This window comes from Mustelus asterias, chromosome 29 (genome assembly GCF_964213995.1).
Source record: "Mustelus asterias chromosome 29, sMusAst1.hap1.1, whole genome shotgun sequence".
Taxonomy (NCBI): domain Eukaryota; kingdom Metazoa; phylum Chordata; class Chondrichthyes; order Carcharhiniformes; family Triakidae; genus Mustelus; species Mustelus asterias.
The window spans coordinates 23,517,163-23,537,328 of NC_135829.1; the positions used below are offsets into that span (position 1 = coordinate 23,517,163).

A 20,166-nucleotide genomic window follows, 5' to 3' on the forward strand; every position below is an offset into this window, starting at 1 on the left:
ACACACCCACAGATTGGTGTGGCAGCACCTGATTGGACTGTATCGATCAGGGTGATCACATCCTGATCGACTGATTGACAAGAATCAGGAGACCGCCCAAAAAGAACACGAAACCACGGAGGGATAAAAGCTGCTGCACAACAGAAGCTCTCTTTCCCTCTCTCTCTATGACCCCATGAACGAGCTACAACAACAGTGACCGTCGCCAGCAACAACCAGCACGAGGAGTGCCATCACACCCGAGAAGGAAGGAAGACCAGAGCGCCAGACCAGACCAAAGGACCAGACCATGCAGAGGACGACCGAGACCAGCGCACAGATAAAGGCCAATATCTGCTTGGGTTCTTGCCAGTCACGCAAAGTTAAGTCAAGGTCTAGTATTGGACTTGAACTTTAGTATTTTCTGTAAGATAACTTATTGTTGGTTGGATGGGTGATTATTGATTGTGTGTTTTAAATAAATATTGGTTGTACTAACAAGAAGTCTACTCCCAATTCTTAGTCCATCGTATAAGGGTTAAAATAGACTGTGCAGCAGGCACAACATGGTGTTCCCAGCTATCTGTTGCTCTTGTCCTTTTAGACACCAGTGGTCATGGGCTTGGAAGATGCTGTCTAAGGAATGTTGGTGAGTTCCTGCAATGCATCTTGTAGATGGTTCATATGGCTGTTACTGTTCATCGGTGGTGGAGGGAGTGAATGTTTGTGGAAAAGGTAGCAACTAAGCGGACTGCTTTGTCCTACGTAGAGCCAAGCTTCTTGAGTGTTGCTGGAGCTGCACTCATTTGGCAAGTGCAGAGTATTCTATCACACTCCTGTAGATGGTGGACAGGCTTTGGGGAGTCAGGAGGTGAGTTACTTGCCACAGGATTCTTAGCCTTTGACCTGCTCTGGTAGTCACAATATTTACATGGTAAGTCCAGTTCAGTCCTTGATCAGTGGTACCCACCCCCCCCCAGGATGTTGATGGTGGGGATATTCAGCGACGGTGATGCCATTGAATATCAAGGGACGATGGTTAGATGCATCCTTATTGAAGATGGTCATTGCCTGGCACTTGCGTGGCATGAATATCACTTGCCACTTGTCAGCCTAAGCCTAGATATTGTCTGGATCTTGCTGCATTTGGGCATGGACTGCTTCAATATTGAGGAGTCATGAATGATGCTGAACATTGTGCAGGGTGCAATCATCAGCGAACATCCCCATTTTGATCCCCTCATGATGGAAGGAAGGTCATGAATGAAGCAGCTGAAGATGGTTAGGCTTGGACACTAAAAAACTCTTGCAGTGATGTCCTAAAGCTGAGATGATTGAACGCCAACACCACAACTATCTTCCTTTGTGCCAGGTATGACTCCAACCAGCAGAGGGTTTTCCCCTGATTCCCATTTTACTCAGGACCCTTGATCTATGCTCAGTCAAATGCTGCCTTGATGCCAAGGAAAGTCACTCTCTCCTCACATCTGGAGTTCAGCTCTTTTGTTCATGTTTGAACCAACATTGTAATGAGGTCAGGAGCTGAGTAACCCTGGCAGAACCCAAACTGGGCTTCAGTGAGCAGGTTATTGCTAAGTGCCACTTGATAGTGCTGTTGATAACCCCTTCCAGCACTTTACTGATGATCAAGAGTAGACTGATGGGATAGTAATTAGATTAGATTTGTTTCTTGTGCACAGGGCATGCCTGGGCAATTTTCCACATTGCTGGGTAGATGCCAGTGTTGTAGCTGTACTGGAAGAGCTTGCCTGGGGGAGCAGCAAGTTCTGGAACACAAGTCTTCAGGAATGTTGCTGGCATTTTGTCAGGGCCCTTGGCTTTGTAGTATCCAATTTCTTCAGCCATTTCTTGATATTACATGGAGTGAGTCGAATTGCCTGAAGACTGATATCTACAATATTGGGAATCTCCTGAGGAGGCTGAGACAGATCATCCATTTGATACCCCAGTGGGAAGATTGTATCTTTTGCATTAGTGTGCTGGGCTCCTCCATCACTGGAGATGGGGATATCTGTAGAGCCACCTCCGCCTGCAGGGAGTTGTATAACTGCCCATCACCACCATTCACAGTTGGATGTGGCAGGATTGCAGAGCTTAGATGGTGTGGCATCGCTTAGTGATGTCTATTACTTGCTGCTTAAATGTAGAAAAGCAAGTGAGTTTGTTTTCCAACAACGAGGATGGGAAGGAGCATCACAGACACTTTTGTGAACAGCTTCATGTATAGAGGGAAAAACAAAATCAACAAATTAGATTCAGAATCTAATAAGAAGGATGTGGAAGCGCTGGAAAGAGTGCAAAGGAGATTTACCAGGATGCTGCCTGGTTTGGAGAGTAGGTCTTATGAGGAAAGGTTGAGGGATCTAGGGCTTTTCTCTTTAGAGCGGAAGAGGTTGAGAGGCGACTTAATAGGGGTTTATAGGATGATGAGGGGGATAGACAGAGTAGACGTTCAGAGACTATTTCTTCAGGTGGATGTAGCTGTTACTAGGGGCATGACGATAAGGTTCGTGGTGGAAGATATAGGAGGGATGTCCGAGGTAGGTTCTTTACTCAGAGAGTGGTTGGGGTGTGGAATGGACTGCCTGCTGTGATAGTGGAGTCGGACACTTTAGGAACTTTCAAGCGGTTATTGGATAGACACATTGAGCACACCAGAATGATAGGGAGTGGGATAGCTTGATCTTGGTTTCGGACAAAGCTCGGCACAACATCGAGGGCCGAAGGGCCTGTACTGTACTGTTCTATGTTGTTTGAGAATCCAGTCAAGATAACATTTTGGAGAGTCATAGAATGCCTACATTGCAGGAGGAGGCCCATCGAGCCTGCACCGATAACAATCCCACCCAGGCCCTCTCCTTGTCACCCCATGTATTTACCCTGCTAACCTGCATATGTTTAGACTGTGGAAGGAAACTAGAGCACCTGGAGGAAATGCACGCAGACATGGGGAGAACATGCAAACTCCACTCAGACATCCAAACCGCAATTGAACCTGGGTCCCTGGCGACGGCAGGCAGCAGTGCCACTGTGCCACCGTGTCGGCCATATTTGGGGAAGGTTCTAGAGGAAACATTACGCTGAGAGCAGAACGAGGGTGGTAGTGGTGGAGGGCTTCTCTGTATCGGTTCTGATAAATGCTGTGCACTAACACTACATTTTGATCTACTGTGTGCATTATATTTCTATTTCACTGTTACGACACAGAGGTTGACCCCTTTTTGAGAAGCCACGCCGAATCCTCAAATCCCCTTCGCTTCATCATAGAACATAGAACAGTACAGCACAGAACAGGCCCTTCGGCCCACGATGTTGTGCCGAGCTTTATCTGAAACCAAGATCAAGCTATCCCACTCCCTATCATCCTGGTGTGCTCTATGTGCCTATCCAATAACCGCTTAAATGTTCCTAAAGTGTCTGACTCCACTATCACTGCAGGCAGTCCATTCCACACCCCAACCACTCTCTGCGTAAAGAACCTACCTCTGATATCCTTCCTATATCTCCCACCACGAACCCTATAGTTATGCCCCCTTGTAATAGCTCCATCCACCCGAGGAAATAGTCTTTGAACGTTCACTCTATCTATCCCCTTCATCATTTTATAAACCTCTATTAAGTCTCCCCTCAGCCTCCTCCGCTCCAGAGAGAACAGCCCCAGCTCCCTCAACCTTTCCTCATAAGACCTACCCTCCAAACCAGGCAGCATCCTGGTAAATCTCCTCTGCACTCTTTCCAGCGCTTCCACATTCTTCTTATAGTGAGGTGACCAGAACTGCACACAATATTCCAAATGTGGTCTCACCAAGGTCCTGTACAGTTGCAGCATAACCCCACGGCTCTTAAACTCCAACCCCCTGTTAATAAAAGCTAACACACTATAGGCCTTCTTCACAGCTCTATCCACTTGACTGGCAACCTTTAGAGATCTGTGGATATGGACCCCAAGATCTCTCTGTTCCTCCACAGCCTTCAGAACCCTACCTTTGACCCTGTAATCCACATTTAAATTAGTCCTACCAAAATGAATCACCTCACATTTATCAGGGTTAAACTCCATTTGACATTTTTCAGCCCAGCTATGCATCCTATCTAAGTCTCTTTGCAGCCTACAACAGCCCTCCACCTCATCCACTACTCCACCAATCTTGGTGTCATCAGCAAATTTACTGATCCACCCTTCAGCCCCCTCCTCTAAGTCATTAATAAAAATCACAAAGAGCAGAGGACCAAGCACTGATCCCTGCGGCACTCCGCTAGCAACCTGCCTCCAATCCGAAAATTTTCCATCCACCACCACCCTCTGTCTTCGATCAGACAGCCAGTTACCTATCCAATCGGCCAACTTTCCCTCTATCCCACACCTCCTCACTTTCATCATAAGCCGACCATGGGGGACCTTATCAAACCCTTACCACTGCCCTACCTTCAGCAACACACTTAGTTACCTCCTCAAAAAATTATATCAAATTTGTGAGGTACAACTTGCCCTTCACGAATCCGTGCTGACTATCCCGGATTAATCCGCATCTTTCTAAATGGTCGTAAATCCCATCCCTAAGGACCTTTTCCATCAATTTACCAACCACCGAAGTAAGACTAACCGGTCTATAATTACCAGGGTCATTTCTATTCCCTTTCTTAAACAGAGGAACAACATTCGCCACTCTCCAGCCTCTGGCACCATCCCCGTGGACAGTGAGGACGCAAAGATCAAAGCCAAAGGCTCTGCAATCTCATCCCTTGCCTCCCAAAGAATCCTAGGATATATTTCATCAGGCCCAGGGGACTTATCGACCTTCAGTTTATTCAAAACTGCCAAGACATCCTCCCTCCGAACATCTATTTCCTCCAGCCTATTAGCCTGTAACACCTTCTCTTCCTCAAAAACATGGCCCCTCTCCTTGGTGAACACTGAAGAAAAGTATTCATTCATCACCTGCCTATCTCTACTGACTCCATACACAAGTTCCCACTACTGTCCTTGACCGGCCCTAACCTCACCCTGGTCATTCTTTTATTCCTCACATAAGAGTGAAGAGCCTTGGGGTTTTCCTTGATCCGACCCGCCAAGGACTTCTCATGTCCCCTCCTAGCTCTCCTAAGCCCCTTTTTCAGCTCGTTCGTTGCTACCTTGTCATCCTCAATCAAGCCATCTGAACCTCGTTTCCTCATCCCTACATAAGCTTCCCTCTTCCTTTTCACAAGACATTCCACCTCTTTCGTGAACCATGGTTCCCTAACTCAGCCATTTCCTCCCTGCCTGACAGGGACATACCTATTAAGGACACCCAGTATTTGTTCCTTGAAAAAGTTCCACTTTTCATTAGTGCCTTTCCCTGACAGTTTCTGTTCCCATCTTATGCCCCCTAATTCTTGCCTAATCGCATCATAATTACCTCTCCCCCAATTGTAAACCTTGCCCTGCCGTACGGCCCTATCCCTCTCCATTGCAATAACAAAAGACACTGAATTGTGGTCACTATCTTCAAAGTGCTCTCCCACAACCAAATCTAAGACTTGGCCTGGTTCATTTCCCAGTACCAAATCCAATGTGGCCTCACCTCTTGTCGGCCTATCCATATATTGTGTCAGGAAACACTCCTGCACACACTGCACAAAAACTGCCCCATCCGAACTATTTGACCTACAAAGGTTCCAATCAATATTTGGAAAGTTAAAGTCCCCCATGACAACTACCCTGTGACCCCCACACATATCCATAATCTGCTTAGCAATTTCTTCCTCCACATCTCTATTACTATTTGGGGGCCTATAGTAAACTCCTAACAACCTGACCACTCCTTTCCTATTTCTAACGTCAGCCTATATTACCTCAGTGTGCAGATCCCCCTCGAAGTGCCTTTCTGCAGTTGTTAGACTATCTTTGATTAACAATGCCACTCCACCACCTCTTTTACCAGCTTCCCTACACTTACTGAGACATCTATACCCCGGAACGTCCAACAACCATTCCTGTCCTTGTTCTACCCACGTCTCCGTAATGGCCACAACATCGTAGTCCCAAGTACCAATCCACGCCCCAAGTTCGTCTACCTTGTTCCGGATGTAATCTGTTAAAAGTGTTGGGAAGGTGTGAACAGCTCTTCATTAACGTTTAGAGGTTCTTTAACAGAAATACCTGACACTCACTTTAAGTGAACAATTAATAATAATTTATTTAACTAACAGGGAACTTTAACTAAACAAGTAACATAAGTAAAATAAGATTCTACTGGAATGCTGTTCAAATAAATACAAAAGTCCATTCATTAACAAAAGAAAAACAAAATTTAGTCACTCTCAAAAAAAAATGCACAACCAGGTTTTGTGGCTTTGGAAAACTTTTGGCGTTCTTCTGTTGATTCCGCTGTCGGTAAGCTCTTTCTGATTTGGTACCCATTGTTCGATAGATGGAGAGTTCTCTTAAGAGATATTTGAAACTAGCAGAGAGCTGCTCTTTCCCTCTCTAGGCTTTGAGAGGTGGCAGCTCTTCAGTTGAACTGCAAGCAGGCAGTTGGTCTCCTGTTTTTAATACTGTGATGACCAACCAACTTTCCTACACCAGGATTGGTCTGATGTCGTCAACAAGAACAAATTCAAATTTGATAGGTCCCTGTTAGCTGAGTGTCTTCTTTAAACTGATAGGCTGAATTCAAAATTTAAAAGCCTGCAAAGCCTGTTACCAAGGCAACTAACCCTCGTGCTTATTCTTTGCTATAAATGTTGCAGTCCGTGTATCCTGTATGCACCTGCATTTTAAACCTCCAAGCATTGACACTAAACCAGCTTTTAGAGGGACCACACTTCACAAACTCAACTTTACCATTGACTCATTTCTTTCCCAGAATAGTTAGCAGATGTTACCGAATCAGAAAATAGTCGTGTAAATTGTTCCAACACCAAAAAGTGGATGATAAATTCTTGTGCAGTAATTAATTACATGTGCATTGCTGACGACAAACGCACACGGTCTTAAACAAATTTCGAAAGCAAAACCCAATACTGTACCTCCGCTGCTGAAATGTAAATCCATTTCCCATTGTCTAATTGTCCACTGGGCTGGTCTTCTCCAACTTCCAACTCAAAGGAAGACTTATTAATCAACATGTAGAATGGAGTTAGGGTGACAATCTTGGTCATGTTGAAACTGCTCATTTTAATGGTTACTCCAATCTGTGATTTCAAAAATAAATTAGTTATCAATGTATTTACAGTAAAGATTACCGACCATATAGACATCCAACACACATGAATGAATTTCCAAAGTCTAGATCCCCAGATCATTAAAATCTGATCATAAAATGAACAGATTCAGAAAGTAAATGGTATGCTGACCTTCAAATCGAGAGGACAAGGGGGTGGAAGTCATGTTTCAGTTATACAAGCCCTAGTTAGATTACACCTTGGGGAACAGTGAGCAGTTCTGCGCACCACACCTTCGAAAGAATATACTGGCCTTGGAGGAGTGGCACAGTGGTTAGCACTGCTGCCTCGCAGCGCCAGGGGCCCAGGTTCAATTCCAGCCTTGGGTGTGTGTGTAGAGTCTGCACATTCTCCCCGTGTCTTGTGTGGGTTTCCTCCCACAGGCCAAAGATGTGCAGGTTAGGTTGATTGGCCATGATAAATTGCCCCTCCGCGTCAGGGGGATTAGCAGGGTAAATAGGTGGGGTTACAGATGGGATTACAGGGATAGGGCCTGGGTAGGATTGTTGGAGGAGTAGGCACGATGGACCGAATGGCCTCCTTCTGCACTGAAGAGATTCAATGATATTCTATAAATCTCCGAGTGCAGTGTGGGTTTACCAGAATAATATCTGGACTCAATGGGTCAACATACAAGCAGAAATTATGCAAATTACAGTCATACTCCTTAAGGTTTTAGAGGTGATTTCACCAACATTTTGAAGTTAAGGGAGACAGATGGAGTAGGGAGAGATAAACGATTTCCACTGGCTGGGAAGTCTAAGATGAGGGGTGTGGTCTCAAAATTAAAGCCAGACCCCTCAGGAGTGAAATTAGGAAACAATGAAGGATAGTAGAACAAACAAACAAACAACAAAGAAAATTACAGCACAGGAACAGGCCCTTCGGCCCTCCAAGCCTGCACCAAACATGCTGCCCGACTGAACTAAAACCCCTTTCTCTTACGGGGTCCATATCCCTCTATACCCATTCTATTCATGTATTTATCCAGACGCCCCTTAAAAGTCACTATTGTATCTGCTTTCACTACCTCTCCTGGTAGCGAGTTCCAGGCACCCACCACCTTCTGTGTAAAAAAACTTGCCTCGTACATCTCCTTTAAACCTTGCCCCTCACACCTTAAACTAGTAATTGACTCTTCCACCCTGGGAAAAAGCTTCTGACTATCCACTCTGTCCATGCCCCTCATAATCTTGTAGACTTCTATCAGTTCGCCCCTCAACCTCCGTCATTCCAGTGAGAACAAACCAAGTTTCTCCAACCTCTCCTCATAGCTAATGCCCTCTTTACCAGGCAACTTCTGCAGCTTTATAGAACCTTGGTTAGGCCACATGTGGAATATAGTGTTCAATTCTGGTCGCCATACTACCAGAAGGATGTGGAGGCTTTGGAGAGGGAACACAAAAGATGTACCAGGATGTACCAATTGATGCTCGAGCAACTGTTAATTTAAAATGTGTGACCGAATATTTCTGTAAACCAAAGGTATTGAGTGGTATGCGGCAAAGTGTTATAAAATGAGGGTCACAGTTGTGATTTCACCGAATGGCTGAACAGGTTTGAGGGGCTAAATGGCTCTGACTCCTATGTTCTTGTGTTCCCCTTAATCGCAGAATACCAGCTCTACAAATACACCAGGATGGTAAAGATAACTGAAACAGCTACGAAAGTATTTAAAGAAATAGCACTTATCAGTAGAGGTTGAAATACTATTCCAAAGCCGAGGTTTAACGAGGTTGAAGCTGAATCCTTCCTTTGTACACTTGGGATCAAAGTACAACACTGTTTGTTACGGTACCCGAGTATGATTATATTAGTTGCGGGAAGGCATGACTGGTTGATGCATGAAGTGGGAAAGTGCTGTTATTGTGCTGGAGGTTAATCCAGCAGAACTGGGAAAACATACATGACACAATCTATTTACACTTGGGTCAAATGGGATGGTTGCAGAGTTAGTTACTGCTACCCGACCCATAAAATATTCAACATTTTGAGCATAAAACCAAAGCAATTCACTTTGAATTGAAGTGTACTGATATTACTGGACTAGACACTCCAGCAAAAGATACACAGGGGAGACTCGACCCTGCATTTAGACAATAAATTTTAGACTATAGCTGCACTCCCGTTGAGAATCGACCCCTCAGAAATATCCAAACTGCACTCCAATTGAGAAAACTCACCAAATATTCCATATTCTTCGCAGGACACTTGACACAGCCATAGCTTCCCACAGTGTCTAATGAGAACCCATTAGACCAGCTGCTGGTGGATATACACAGCTGAATCTAGAAGCCAAAAAAAAATCAGAATATATTTTTTCAACACAACAATTCAGGATCATCAACTCGTATGACAAAAATATCAAGGACATAGGCGCAATATGAGATTAATGTGGCATACAACGGATTAACACACTATCTGGTCACCAATGGACCTGCTCCAATTCTCACCAATTTCAGGCATGCTAGCCCTTTTTTATGTCAACATTTTCCAATCATGACCTGATGATCAGTACAACACAGTGCAATGTGGGATTCTGACTGCAAATTATAAAGCCTCTAACCTCTTGGGCTGGGTATAGGAATACTGGTCGCATTTGAAGAGGAGGAGTTGAAACTTTTGATATTCCTTTTTTTTTAATTATTAGTGTCACAAGTAAGGCTTACATTAACATTGCAATGAAGTCATTGTGAAAATTCCCTAGTTGCCACACTCCGGCGCCTGTTTGGGTACACTGAGGGAGAATTTACCATGACCAATGCACCTGACCAGCACGTCTTTCGGACTGTGGGAGGAAACTGGAGCACCTGCAGGAAACCCATGAAGACACGGGGAAAACGTGCAGACTCCATGCATAAATAAAAATAACTGGTTCTAAAATCAGGATTTAGTGTTCTTTGAAACAATGCGGTTATATTCTGCAGCAGCAAAAAAGACAAAATACAGTACACAATTCCATACTACCCAAACCACTCTCACCATCGACAAGATCTGCAGTATTTCCCATAAGTACTGTCTACATTCATTAAGGGGCAAGGCAGGTGGGTGGTAAGAAGTGGCTGCTGATGGTTGTTATGATACACAGAGCACAAGACTAACACGCAGAAGAGGCCTCTTAATCACGTCTAGAGAACAAGGGCCTCTTACCCTTCACAGCATCAAGCTGTTCCTGCAGTGACTTCAATCATTAATATTCTTCCCAGAAGTCTAACATGTGTTGGACATTCGGCACATTTCCAAATTTTCTTTCAGCTCCTTTGAAAAGATGTCCTCATGCGCTATGATAGCGTCATTTTAATTAGTACTTTAAATTTTCTCTAACTATGTAATTTACACACTGCCATGAGGTCCCCTCTTGGTGTCTCTTTTCGAGGCAGCAAAGCTCTACTTTTTCCAATATTTCATCAGATCACTGATGCTTGTGACCTGTTTGTGGAACCTGTCAGACTGGAATATTTTATCCATGCCGAGCTGACGAGGATCACAAACATTTTTGAAGGGGCTGAAGCATGAATTACTCAGACCTGCACCCCAACATTTACATATTTCAGCATTCCTCTCCCCTCAATGGGAAAATCTGTCATTCATTTGAAAGGCCACTAATGCGGTTACGGATAAGGAATCTATAATGGTGATGGGGTGGGGGAGCAGAATGTGGAACTGTGTGCCACTGTAAGGTGCCAACCTTACAGAGATGTTAGAAAAACAAACTTTAATCCTATAACATGGCTTCCAAGGCTTGCCCATCTACCAAACGCCATAATTCCAAAACCACACAATGCACCACTCACTGTCAACTCAGCCTCCAACAGTGCTGGTTAACAATAGAAATAAAGAAAGGCAACACACTTGAATAAAAAGGAAGCTTCCAGACCCTGCAACAATCCCCAACTACAAAACACTTGGCCTTCACGGTGGCACAATGATTAGCACTGCTGCCTCACAGCGCCAGGGACCCGTGTTTGATTCCTGGCTTGGGTCACTTGATGTGCAGAGTCTGGCGCAACAGACTCTGCACAGACACCTTGCTGTCTGTGCGGAGTCTGCACGTTCTCTCCATGTCTGCATGGGTTTCCTCTGCGTGCTCCGGTTTCCTCTCACGGTCCAAAAAACATGCTAGTTAGGTGCACTGGCCGTGTTAAATTCTCCCTCAGTGTACCCAAACAGATGCTGGAGTGTGGCGACTAGGGGATTTTCACAGCAACTGCATTGCAGTGTTAATGTAAGCCCACTTGTGACACTAATAATAAACTTTAAAACTTTAAACTTAAAAACTTCCTTGTGCGCTGTGTGTAGGCTTTTACTAACTGCAACATTGCAAAGTTTAATGGACTAATATAAGTTTAGTATGTTACGGTTTATTTTATTGAAGATTGAAAAAAAAATTGAACAGAAGAGATATTGAAAGGCAAAGTTGCATCCTTAAGAAACGTTACAAGGTTGATTTTAGCAAAACATGCCATCCCATTCGCCCCTTTATCTTTTTAATCAGTGGATGACTGCTCGTTGTATCCGTAAATGGAGTTCTCTTTTTACTATCATAGAAACTAGAAGCAGTAGGCCATTCGGCCCTTCAACCCTGCTCTACCATTCATCTTGATCATGGCTGATCATCAAATTCCAAATCCTGATCCCATCCCCTCCCTCCTCCCGTAACTCTTGATCCCTCTCGCCCCAAGAGCTATATCTAATTTCTTCTTGAAAGCACACGTTTTGGCCTCAATTACCTTCTGTGGGAGTGAATTCCACACATTGACCACTCCCTGGATGAAGAAATTTCTCCTCACCTCAGTTCTAAAAGGTTTACCCCTTATCCTCAAACTATGACCCCCTAGGTCTAGTTCCCTAGTTCTGTCAACATGAAAGCATCCAAATGTATGCCCTTACCTTATTCTTGCTGAAAATATTTTTCCGCTTGAAGGAAAACAGAACAACATCACGGAAGTCAGCTGGATGTTTCAGGTGTATATCTTCTGCGCGATACTGCAGGACCCGGGAGGTTTTATTAATAATCCAGTACGGGCTAAAAATAGACAACACCAGACGGCCACTAATTTTCCGAACATGGACAAGCAAGTCAATGCTCATGCGATCCTTAGAGTCAGCGGTGAAGCACACGGGAAACATTTCAAGAAGTCCATCGTCAATTTTAATATGGCCACTCCAGTTCCTGCCTTGGTATTTCATAAGGACCAGCTCCATGATCTCCCCCCTGATTCTGGACTGCAGTACGTCTGTTGAGCATCCTTCTGCCAGTTCATTAATTTCTGCAGTTGCCTGGATAAAACAGACACTGCTTACTGAAAGTGCCAAACTCGAGGGAATTTTTAAAAGTAACATCAGCGGTTGCATTTTGGAAGAAAAATGAGAGGCAACAGAGTGAAATGGTATGAAGAGGGTGCAGGGACAGAGCGTTCCCCATGTCTATATCAAAGTGTCTTATAAGACATATATACACAACTCCTTGTCATGGCATCAATAATATTGTTATATAAAGTATATAAGATCCTGAGTTTTCTTGAGTACCTACAAAAGCAAGTAGGTGTGCTTCACCTTTATGTATCAATTCTTGAGCCCCACCCAGAGTACTGTGACCAATTCTGGATACTGCACTTTGGGAAGGATGTCAACATCTTGGGAATGGGTGCAGAGGAGATTTACTAGAATGGTCTCAAGGATAAGAGACATTAGGTATGTGGAAAGTGTGACGATACTGTGCCTTTAAGAAATGTTTTTTAATCATGTCCTCTGCAGGCCTGGCATTTTTGTTTTGAGACCGTGCTGTGTGAAAGTGGTGACCTCTAATTGTTACTGAAGTAATATGATGGGGAAAGTGTTTATTTTAATCTGGGTTAATGCAATGTCCTGGGGTTTTAATGATCACTTGGGATTGCTGACTGGGGCTTGATTTGGGGATGGTTGACAGCTCAAATGCTGCCTTGGGACAGTTTTTTTCTACAGCAAGTTCCAAGGTTTTGGTTTCAGTTTAGAAGCTGCAAACCTAAAGCATTGTTTGAAACCAAGAGAGAAAACGCTGGAAAATCTCAGCAGGTCTGGCAGCATCTGTAAGGAGAGAAAAGAACTGACATTTCGAGTCCAAAACTTTGACAAAGGGTCATCTGGACTCGAAATGTCAGCTCTTTTCTCTCCTTACAGATGCTGCCAGACCTGCTGAGATTTTCCAGTGTTTTCTCTTTTGGTTTCAGATTCCAGCATCCACAGTAATTTGCTTTTATCTAAAGCATCGTTTCTTGTTTCCACCCCCTGGTGTTGGAAATCCGACTGTTTTATAGGTTGCTAGCTAGAAGCTGGAGGCAAGCAGTATCTCTATCTCTCGAGGTGTGCTGAAAGTTCCAGGACTGGGAAGCCTCCGTTGTAATCCAACATTCTAAAGGACCAATTCACAGTGGGTGTTTAAAAAGTTGCCAAATCCAGCATCACGTGAGCATACTTGCTTTTTTGTGCCAGGCTTGGAAAGTGGTGTAGGTTTATGGGCATTGTGTAATTTGGAACAGTATAGTTAGCTGTTAAGGTCTATAATGTATCATGGTCGTATTTTGGAATTGGTAAAAGATTTAAAATTATATTTTAACTGTGTTATTAAATAAACTTTGTTTGATAAATGCTTCCTCGTGGGTCACTTGAATCGTACCTGGAGTGAAACACCCTAGGCTCACCCGTCTCAAATTCAATGGTAAAAATTTAGGGTCCAGACTAACTTCATAAAACACCTTTGAGCTTCTGACCTGGATCATCATGAGAGGAGAAACTGGGATTCTTCCCCTCAGAGCAGAAATAAGGGGAGATTTAACAAGGGGGTTGAAAGTTTTGAGGTGTTTTGATAGGGAGAAACATGGTAATGACTAGAATATGTGCTTGAAAGCTTACCTTAAGATCAGAATAATGGCTGCAAACAGTCTAGTTTAACCTCAGACAGTTATCAGGAAGAAGGATAAAGATGGTCAGTAGGACACAAGTTTAACTGAAAGCAATGTCTTCGGTCTTCCTGATATCCAATTCGAAGAAATTTCTGCTCATCCAGCATCAGGATGCTGGACAAGCAGACAAACAAGTTAAAACAGTGGAGGGGTTAAAAGAGGTGGTGGTGAGCTAAAGCTGGGTGTTTTCAGAAAGCACTGTGAAACTGATACTATGCTATTAAATGATGTTGAGCAGCATATAGATAAGAAATAAGAATGGAACCAGACGAGTTCAGTTCCGCACAGTTGGATGATGGTAGAGGGGGACTAAGGGAGGATTGTGTGATCAACAGGGTCATAGACAGATCGCGAAGGACCAGGAAAGTCCGTTTACTTTGGTCACAGTCACACAGAAAGCAGCCAAAATTGCGGCTTTGATAAGATTCGCTCCAGTGAAATTCTGGTGAGTGGGATACAAACATTGCGTTCTGAGAAAGGTTAGCACAGATCTGGGAGGCATCAAAACATTTCATGGGCTTTGGAGAGGAATGCGATGTGGTGGCTGTTCACAAGTTTGGAGAGGTTATGAATTATTTTTGTTTGAGGAGAGGGGTAATGACAGCAGATCTGAAGGAGAGTGGAGTACCTGAGCAGACAAAGCCATTAACAATATCCACTAATATGGAAGTCAAGAAGATAAGGTGGGTGGTCATTCTTGATAGGAGTAGTGTTGAGAGAACAGGAGCTGGGTCTCATGGACAAGATGAGCTTGGAGACAATACAACAGGAGACAGGGGAGAATCTAGCGAAAATTATGTTGGGATAGAATGGGAAGCCTTAGATAAAGTGGCGGACTCGGGGAATGGTAGGGGGTGGACACTGAAAAGGATAGACGAGAGTACTTTCTAATTGGTGAAAAGCTAGAAACAGTATAAGTACCAAAGAAACTTGGGGGCTCAGATAAATAGATTACATTGCCAGGAACAGGTAGAGAAAATAAACCAAAGGCTCATTGGAGTGTTGGTCTTTCATCATTTAAGGATTAGAATGCAACTGGTTGGGAGTCACTTTTCAGCTTTATAAAGCCCTGGTTATCCCACATTTGGAGTTGCTGAGAGCAGTTCTGGGTACCACGCCTTAGAAAGGATAGATTGGCCTTGGAGTGGGTGGGTGGGAGAGTTGACCGAGAGTTTTGGAGAGTATGGGGGAGGGGGGACAAGGTAGCAGAAGGCTCTGTCATTGATGGTAATGCAAAGGAATATGTGGGAGACCAACGTTTCAGAAGTGGAGGGTATGTGGGAACTTGTAAGTGAGTTTGACAACGTTGAAGCCTGAAGAATGGGAAAGATAGAAAAAAAAAGGACAAGCACGCAATTGTGAAGAGTATCATAGAGGCAGAGGAATTCTGAGAGTTGGTCAGAAAGACATTAGAAAAGTCCAGTCTGGAGGTGAAAGAGACATGGCAGCCAGGCTGAGAATGAGAGAGAAAGGGATGGGGACAAATTATATTTCAGAGGTTGAAGGTGGAGGTCTTGGTCCTAGACTAAATATAGTATTTTCAGCCTGGACAGGCCACTGAAGTTGCACAATTTCAGGATGAACTTGAGTGGTTCTAGGAAAGGTGGTGAGATCAGGGGCAAAGGCAGAACACGTCTAAGACTGAGCAAGGTAGTTTCGGTCTTGCCAATACTGAACTAGAAACGTTGTAAATACAACAACAATCCTGCAATCAAGGATGGTAGTGCAAAGATAAAGCTAGTTATTAATAGCATACATATATATATAAAATATAGATTAAAAACACAAATCTCACTGTTATTGAACATTATTGAAGATCAAAATATCACAAGAGAAACGGGTGACTTCAAAAAATCTGGGGCAGCCCAGAAAGGAACTATTGCAAATGTAGTGGCTCCCAGCGAGCTAAGTAGGAATGGAGTAGCCTGAAATCAGCGCATGGATCGCATGAGAGGCAGTGAACATGGATTTGTTGACTATATCCAAAAACATGGAACGTTTGAGGCTAAATAATGCACCATGATGATCACACAGGGTGTCAATAGCTTTCTTACAATGTCATTGTTAGTGCTGTGACTGATAAGGATCCCCTCCAGCCTGGTTTCTCGGAAGTAGCACACTCCAGATAATTAGAGAACAAGGAGAGGTTGAGAATGGGGGAAGATAAGGGTTTTCAAAGTATGGGATGAATATAGCAGCTTTGAAGGGCAAGCAGTGGCCAGGATGGGGAGAGAAGAGATGGTTGTGTTGGTGAGCACTAGGTCAAGCACTAGGGCGGCACGGTAGCACAGTGGTTAGCACTGCTGCTTCACAGCTCCAGGGTCCCAGGTTCGATTCCCGGCTCGGGTCACTGTCTGTGTGGAGTTTGCACATTCTCCTCGTGTCTGCGTGGGTTTCCTCCGGGTGCTCCGGTTTCCTCCCACAGTCCAAAGATGTGCGGGTTAGGTTGATTGGCCAGGTTAAAAATTGCCCCTTAGAGTCCTGAGATGCGTAGGTTAGAGGGATTAGCGGGTAAATATGTGGGGGTAGGGCCTGGGTGGGATTGTGGTCGGTGCAGACTTGATGGGCCGAATGGCCTCCTTCTGCACTGTAGGATTTCTATGATTTCTATGATTTCTAAGAAGCAGAGCAATTAGAAGTGGAGTAGGAGGCAGCGTGATGCAATATTTTTATTTTAAGACATCTGCACTATTATTTACAGTGTGGTCTGCTCATGTCATTGTCATGGATATGTGATGTAGATATTGCATCCTGAAGTTGAGAAATAAAAAATCTATGGGTGGGATTTTACGACCTTGCTCGTCCCGAAATCGTAAAATCCCACCCAAGGTCAACGGACCTCTCCATGGTCCGCCCCTCGCCCACTGCGATTCCCGTGGTGGGTGGGGTGGTAAAATTCCAGCCTATATTTGATGGCAGTGGAAGCGAAAAGATTATTTGTACCATTGAACAATTAAAACATGTAAATAATAAAACAATAAAAGAAGGTACAAGTGGGTTGTTTCAAACAATCCAAGCTCACAGTGAAGCATGAATATTATTATCTCCAATCTGCCACTTACCTCCAACATGTAACGCAAACTATACGGTAGAAGATTCCGGATCGTAACTGTGGGGTGGAGGTGAATGATGTAGGCCGGATCCCAATCATCTTCTCCGTGATTACTGATAAAGCTCAGCTCATCGGGAATAGCGATGGTGTTTATGATAAGCGGGAGGAAGTTCATCTCACTTGAAGGACATTGCAGTGTGCATCGTATTTCTGTGCTCCTGTGCAGCTCTTCCTTCCAAGTGATGTATGTTGCTGACACTTTGAACTGTTCCTCCAGCTCACCTGATGGCTTGAGGAACAACTGGCCTCTTCAAAAAAAAATTAATGGTTAGTACTTTATAAAATGCAGCAATACAGCTCCTATCTTAGCCTATACTTAAAAGTAAATTGCAGTCCAGTTTACATTAAATGTAGAAGTAGCTCTCTCATATTACCTGGAGCCAGCTATAACACTTAAAAACTTGCCTGTCCTTTTGCAGCCATCATTCCAATCCTTTATTCTGCTTGGATAGCTCATAAAATCCCGACAGTGCAGGAGGAGGCTATTTGGGCCATTGAGTTGGCACTGATTCTCCAAAAGAGCACCTTACCCAGGCCATTAACCCGTAATCCCACATATTTACCCCACTAATTCCGCTAACCTATACAGTTTGGGACACTAAGGGACAATTTAGCATGGCCAATCAACCTAGCCTGCATATCTCTGGACTGCACGCGCACACAATTTGTAGCCATATCATGTTTTAGTAATCTATGATTGGCTGATTACTAACATGTGATTGACTTCTAGACCATCTCTCTTAGAGTCTAATGAACAGGCGTTGGAGTGTGGCGACGAGGGGATTTTCACAGTAACTTCATTGCTGATGATACAGAGATGCCGGCATTGGACTGGGATGGGCACAGTAAGAAGTCTCACAAGACCAGGTTAAAGTCCAACAGGTTTATTTGGAATCACAAGCTTTCGGAGCATCGCTCCCCACTCACCTGATGAAGGAGCAGCGCTCCGAAAGCTTGTGATTCCAAATAAACCTGTTGTACTTTGACCTGGTGTTGTGAGACTTCTTTCATTGCTAATGTAAGCCTAATTGTGACACTAATAAAAAAACTTTAAAACTTTAAATCATTTGTAAAGACATTTTTAAGACTACTGGCCAAGTCACTTGTTTATTTGATGTGTTTTATTTTGCATGAAAAATGAATAGTGTTCTCTCACAAATAAATGTACAAAAATGCATGCAGCTGCATAACAAAATTGTAACTAATGATCAGATTCTCAGTATTAACAGAATAAAAAGGATTCCTATTTGACCCTTCGAAAAATTAAGCACTGCATAATTTCTCCTGATCTCCAACAACATTAAGTTCATCTTCAGTCTGTTTTCAAAATCCTTTGCTAAAGTAAAACAAAACTTGAATACTTCCACAGGTTGAGCCAAGACACAGGAATATTGCCTGGAGAAACATAAAGTTTAAAGCTTATTTATTAGTGTCACAATAGGCTTACTGCAATGGAGTTACTGTGAAAATCTCCAAGTCGCCACACTCCGGCGCCTGTTGGGGTACACTGAGGGAGAATTTAGCACGGCCAATGCACTTAACCAGCACGTCTTATGGACTGTGGGAGGAAACTGGAGCACCCGGAGGAAACCCACGCAGCCATGGGGAGAACGTGCAAATTCCACACAGACAGTGACCCAAGCTGGGAATCGAACCTAGGTCCCTGGCGCTGTGAGGTAGCAGTGCTAACTACTGTGCCACCGTGCCGTCCACTTACCTCTGCTCAGCAATCATTATTTTTAATTTTCAAGTAGCAACATTTTGGTAATATATCATAAGAAAATACAATCAACGCTTTCTACAAGTACATATTCAATATATATCTCTGATCTTTTTCACAGCAAGTTGATTGTATTGTGCACCATGTTGGAGGCAGAGGCTCCAGACTGCAGTAGCCTTGGAGATAGAACATAGAACATTACAGTGCAGTACAGGCCCTTCGGCCCTCGATGTTGTGCCAACCAGTGAAACCAATCTAAAGCCCATCTAACCTACACTATTCCAATATCATCCATATGTTTATCCAATGACCATTTAAATGCCCTTAATGTTGGCGAATCAACTACTGCTGCAGGCAGGGCATTCCACGCCCTTACTACTCTCCGATAGTTCAGGTGTTTTGAGTGAGAGCACAGTGGGGTTTCTGGAATACTAAGCAGTGTATCCTGAGGATGAAAGCACTCAGCGCATCTGGGATGGAATGAGGGGTCTGGAACGTTGGGGAAATTTCTGGATCTGATAGCACTGCAGAGTATGGAGAGGAGGAGTTCTAGGGGTCGGGTGGGGAGATTTTGATGGGATGTTTTGAGGTTAATGATTCTGAGATTGGCAGCGCTTGATGCAGGGGCATTTGTCAAGTGAAAATCACGGCCCAATCATGGCCAAGCCTGTAGTCCTGCCACATTCACAACCGGTTCATCGCCCCATTCCAGATAATCTGACCAACATGGGATAATGTTTAGTTTCACAACCTGTAAGAATCTAAAGGCACATGGAATTCCTCTTCAGGATTAGCCACACCAATGGGCTCCAGTAGCTGGCTCTCTGGAATAAACTTTAAGACAATAAAGGAGACGGAGAAGTGGTTCTTGATCTATAGATACGGAAAAGAAGCGCAAACAGATCTTTACTATAATTTATACAAACTTCATCTCAAACAATCTTATTTTGCAACAATCAAAAACCTCGGTCATCCCATTAGCTTTAAGCAGCAAATACTCTCAGCAATTAAACAACCTTTAACACTAAAGGTTTAGAAGTCCAGTCCATTCACAAAACATTTTCAGAACAAAATTAAACCCGATTAATTTCAAATTTCTGAGATATTATTCAGGCCTCTATCAATGTTTCCCCAAGCAAACTTGATAGGATCAGCATGGTATTGGTCCAAGGATAAACCTCTTGTTT

The 20,166-nt window shown here is 43.8% G+C and overlaps 1 protein-coding gene across 4 annotated transcripts in view; it reads right to left on the minus strand.

Annotated features, from left to right (window-relative positions):
- The window catches only part of vps13c (vacuolar protein sorting 13 homolog C), a 339,816-nt gene that overhangs the window by 80,380 nt on the left and 239,270 nt on the right, over positions 1-20,166 (minus strand). For all 4 annotated transcript variants that reach the window (XM_078200207.1, XM_078200204.1, XM_078200205.1 and 1 more), the window contains 5 exons: positions 19,731-19,852; positions 17,210-17,507; positions 12,097-12,486; positions 9,390-9,494; positions 7,012-7,176 (listed from right to left, as the gene is read on the minus strand). In XM_078200207.1, the coding sequence (XP_078056333.1) occupies positions 7,012-7,176; positions 9,390-9,494; positions 12,097-12,486; positions 17,210-17,507; positions 19,731-19,852 (1,080 nt within the window). The remainder of the gene's footprint in view (positions 1-7,011; positions 7,177-9,389; positions 9,495-12,096; positions 12,487-17,209; positions 17,508-19,730; positions 19,853-20,166) is intronic.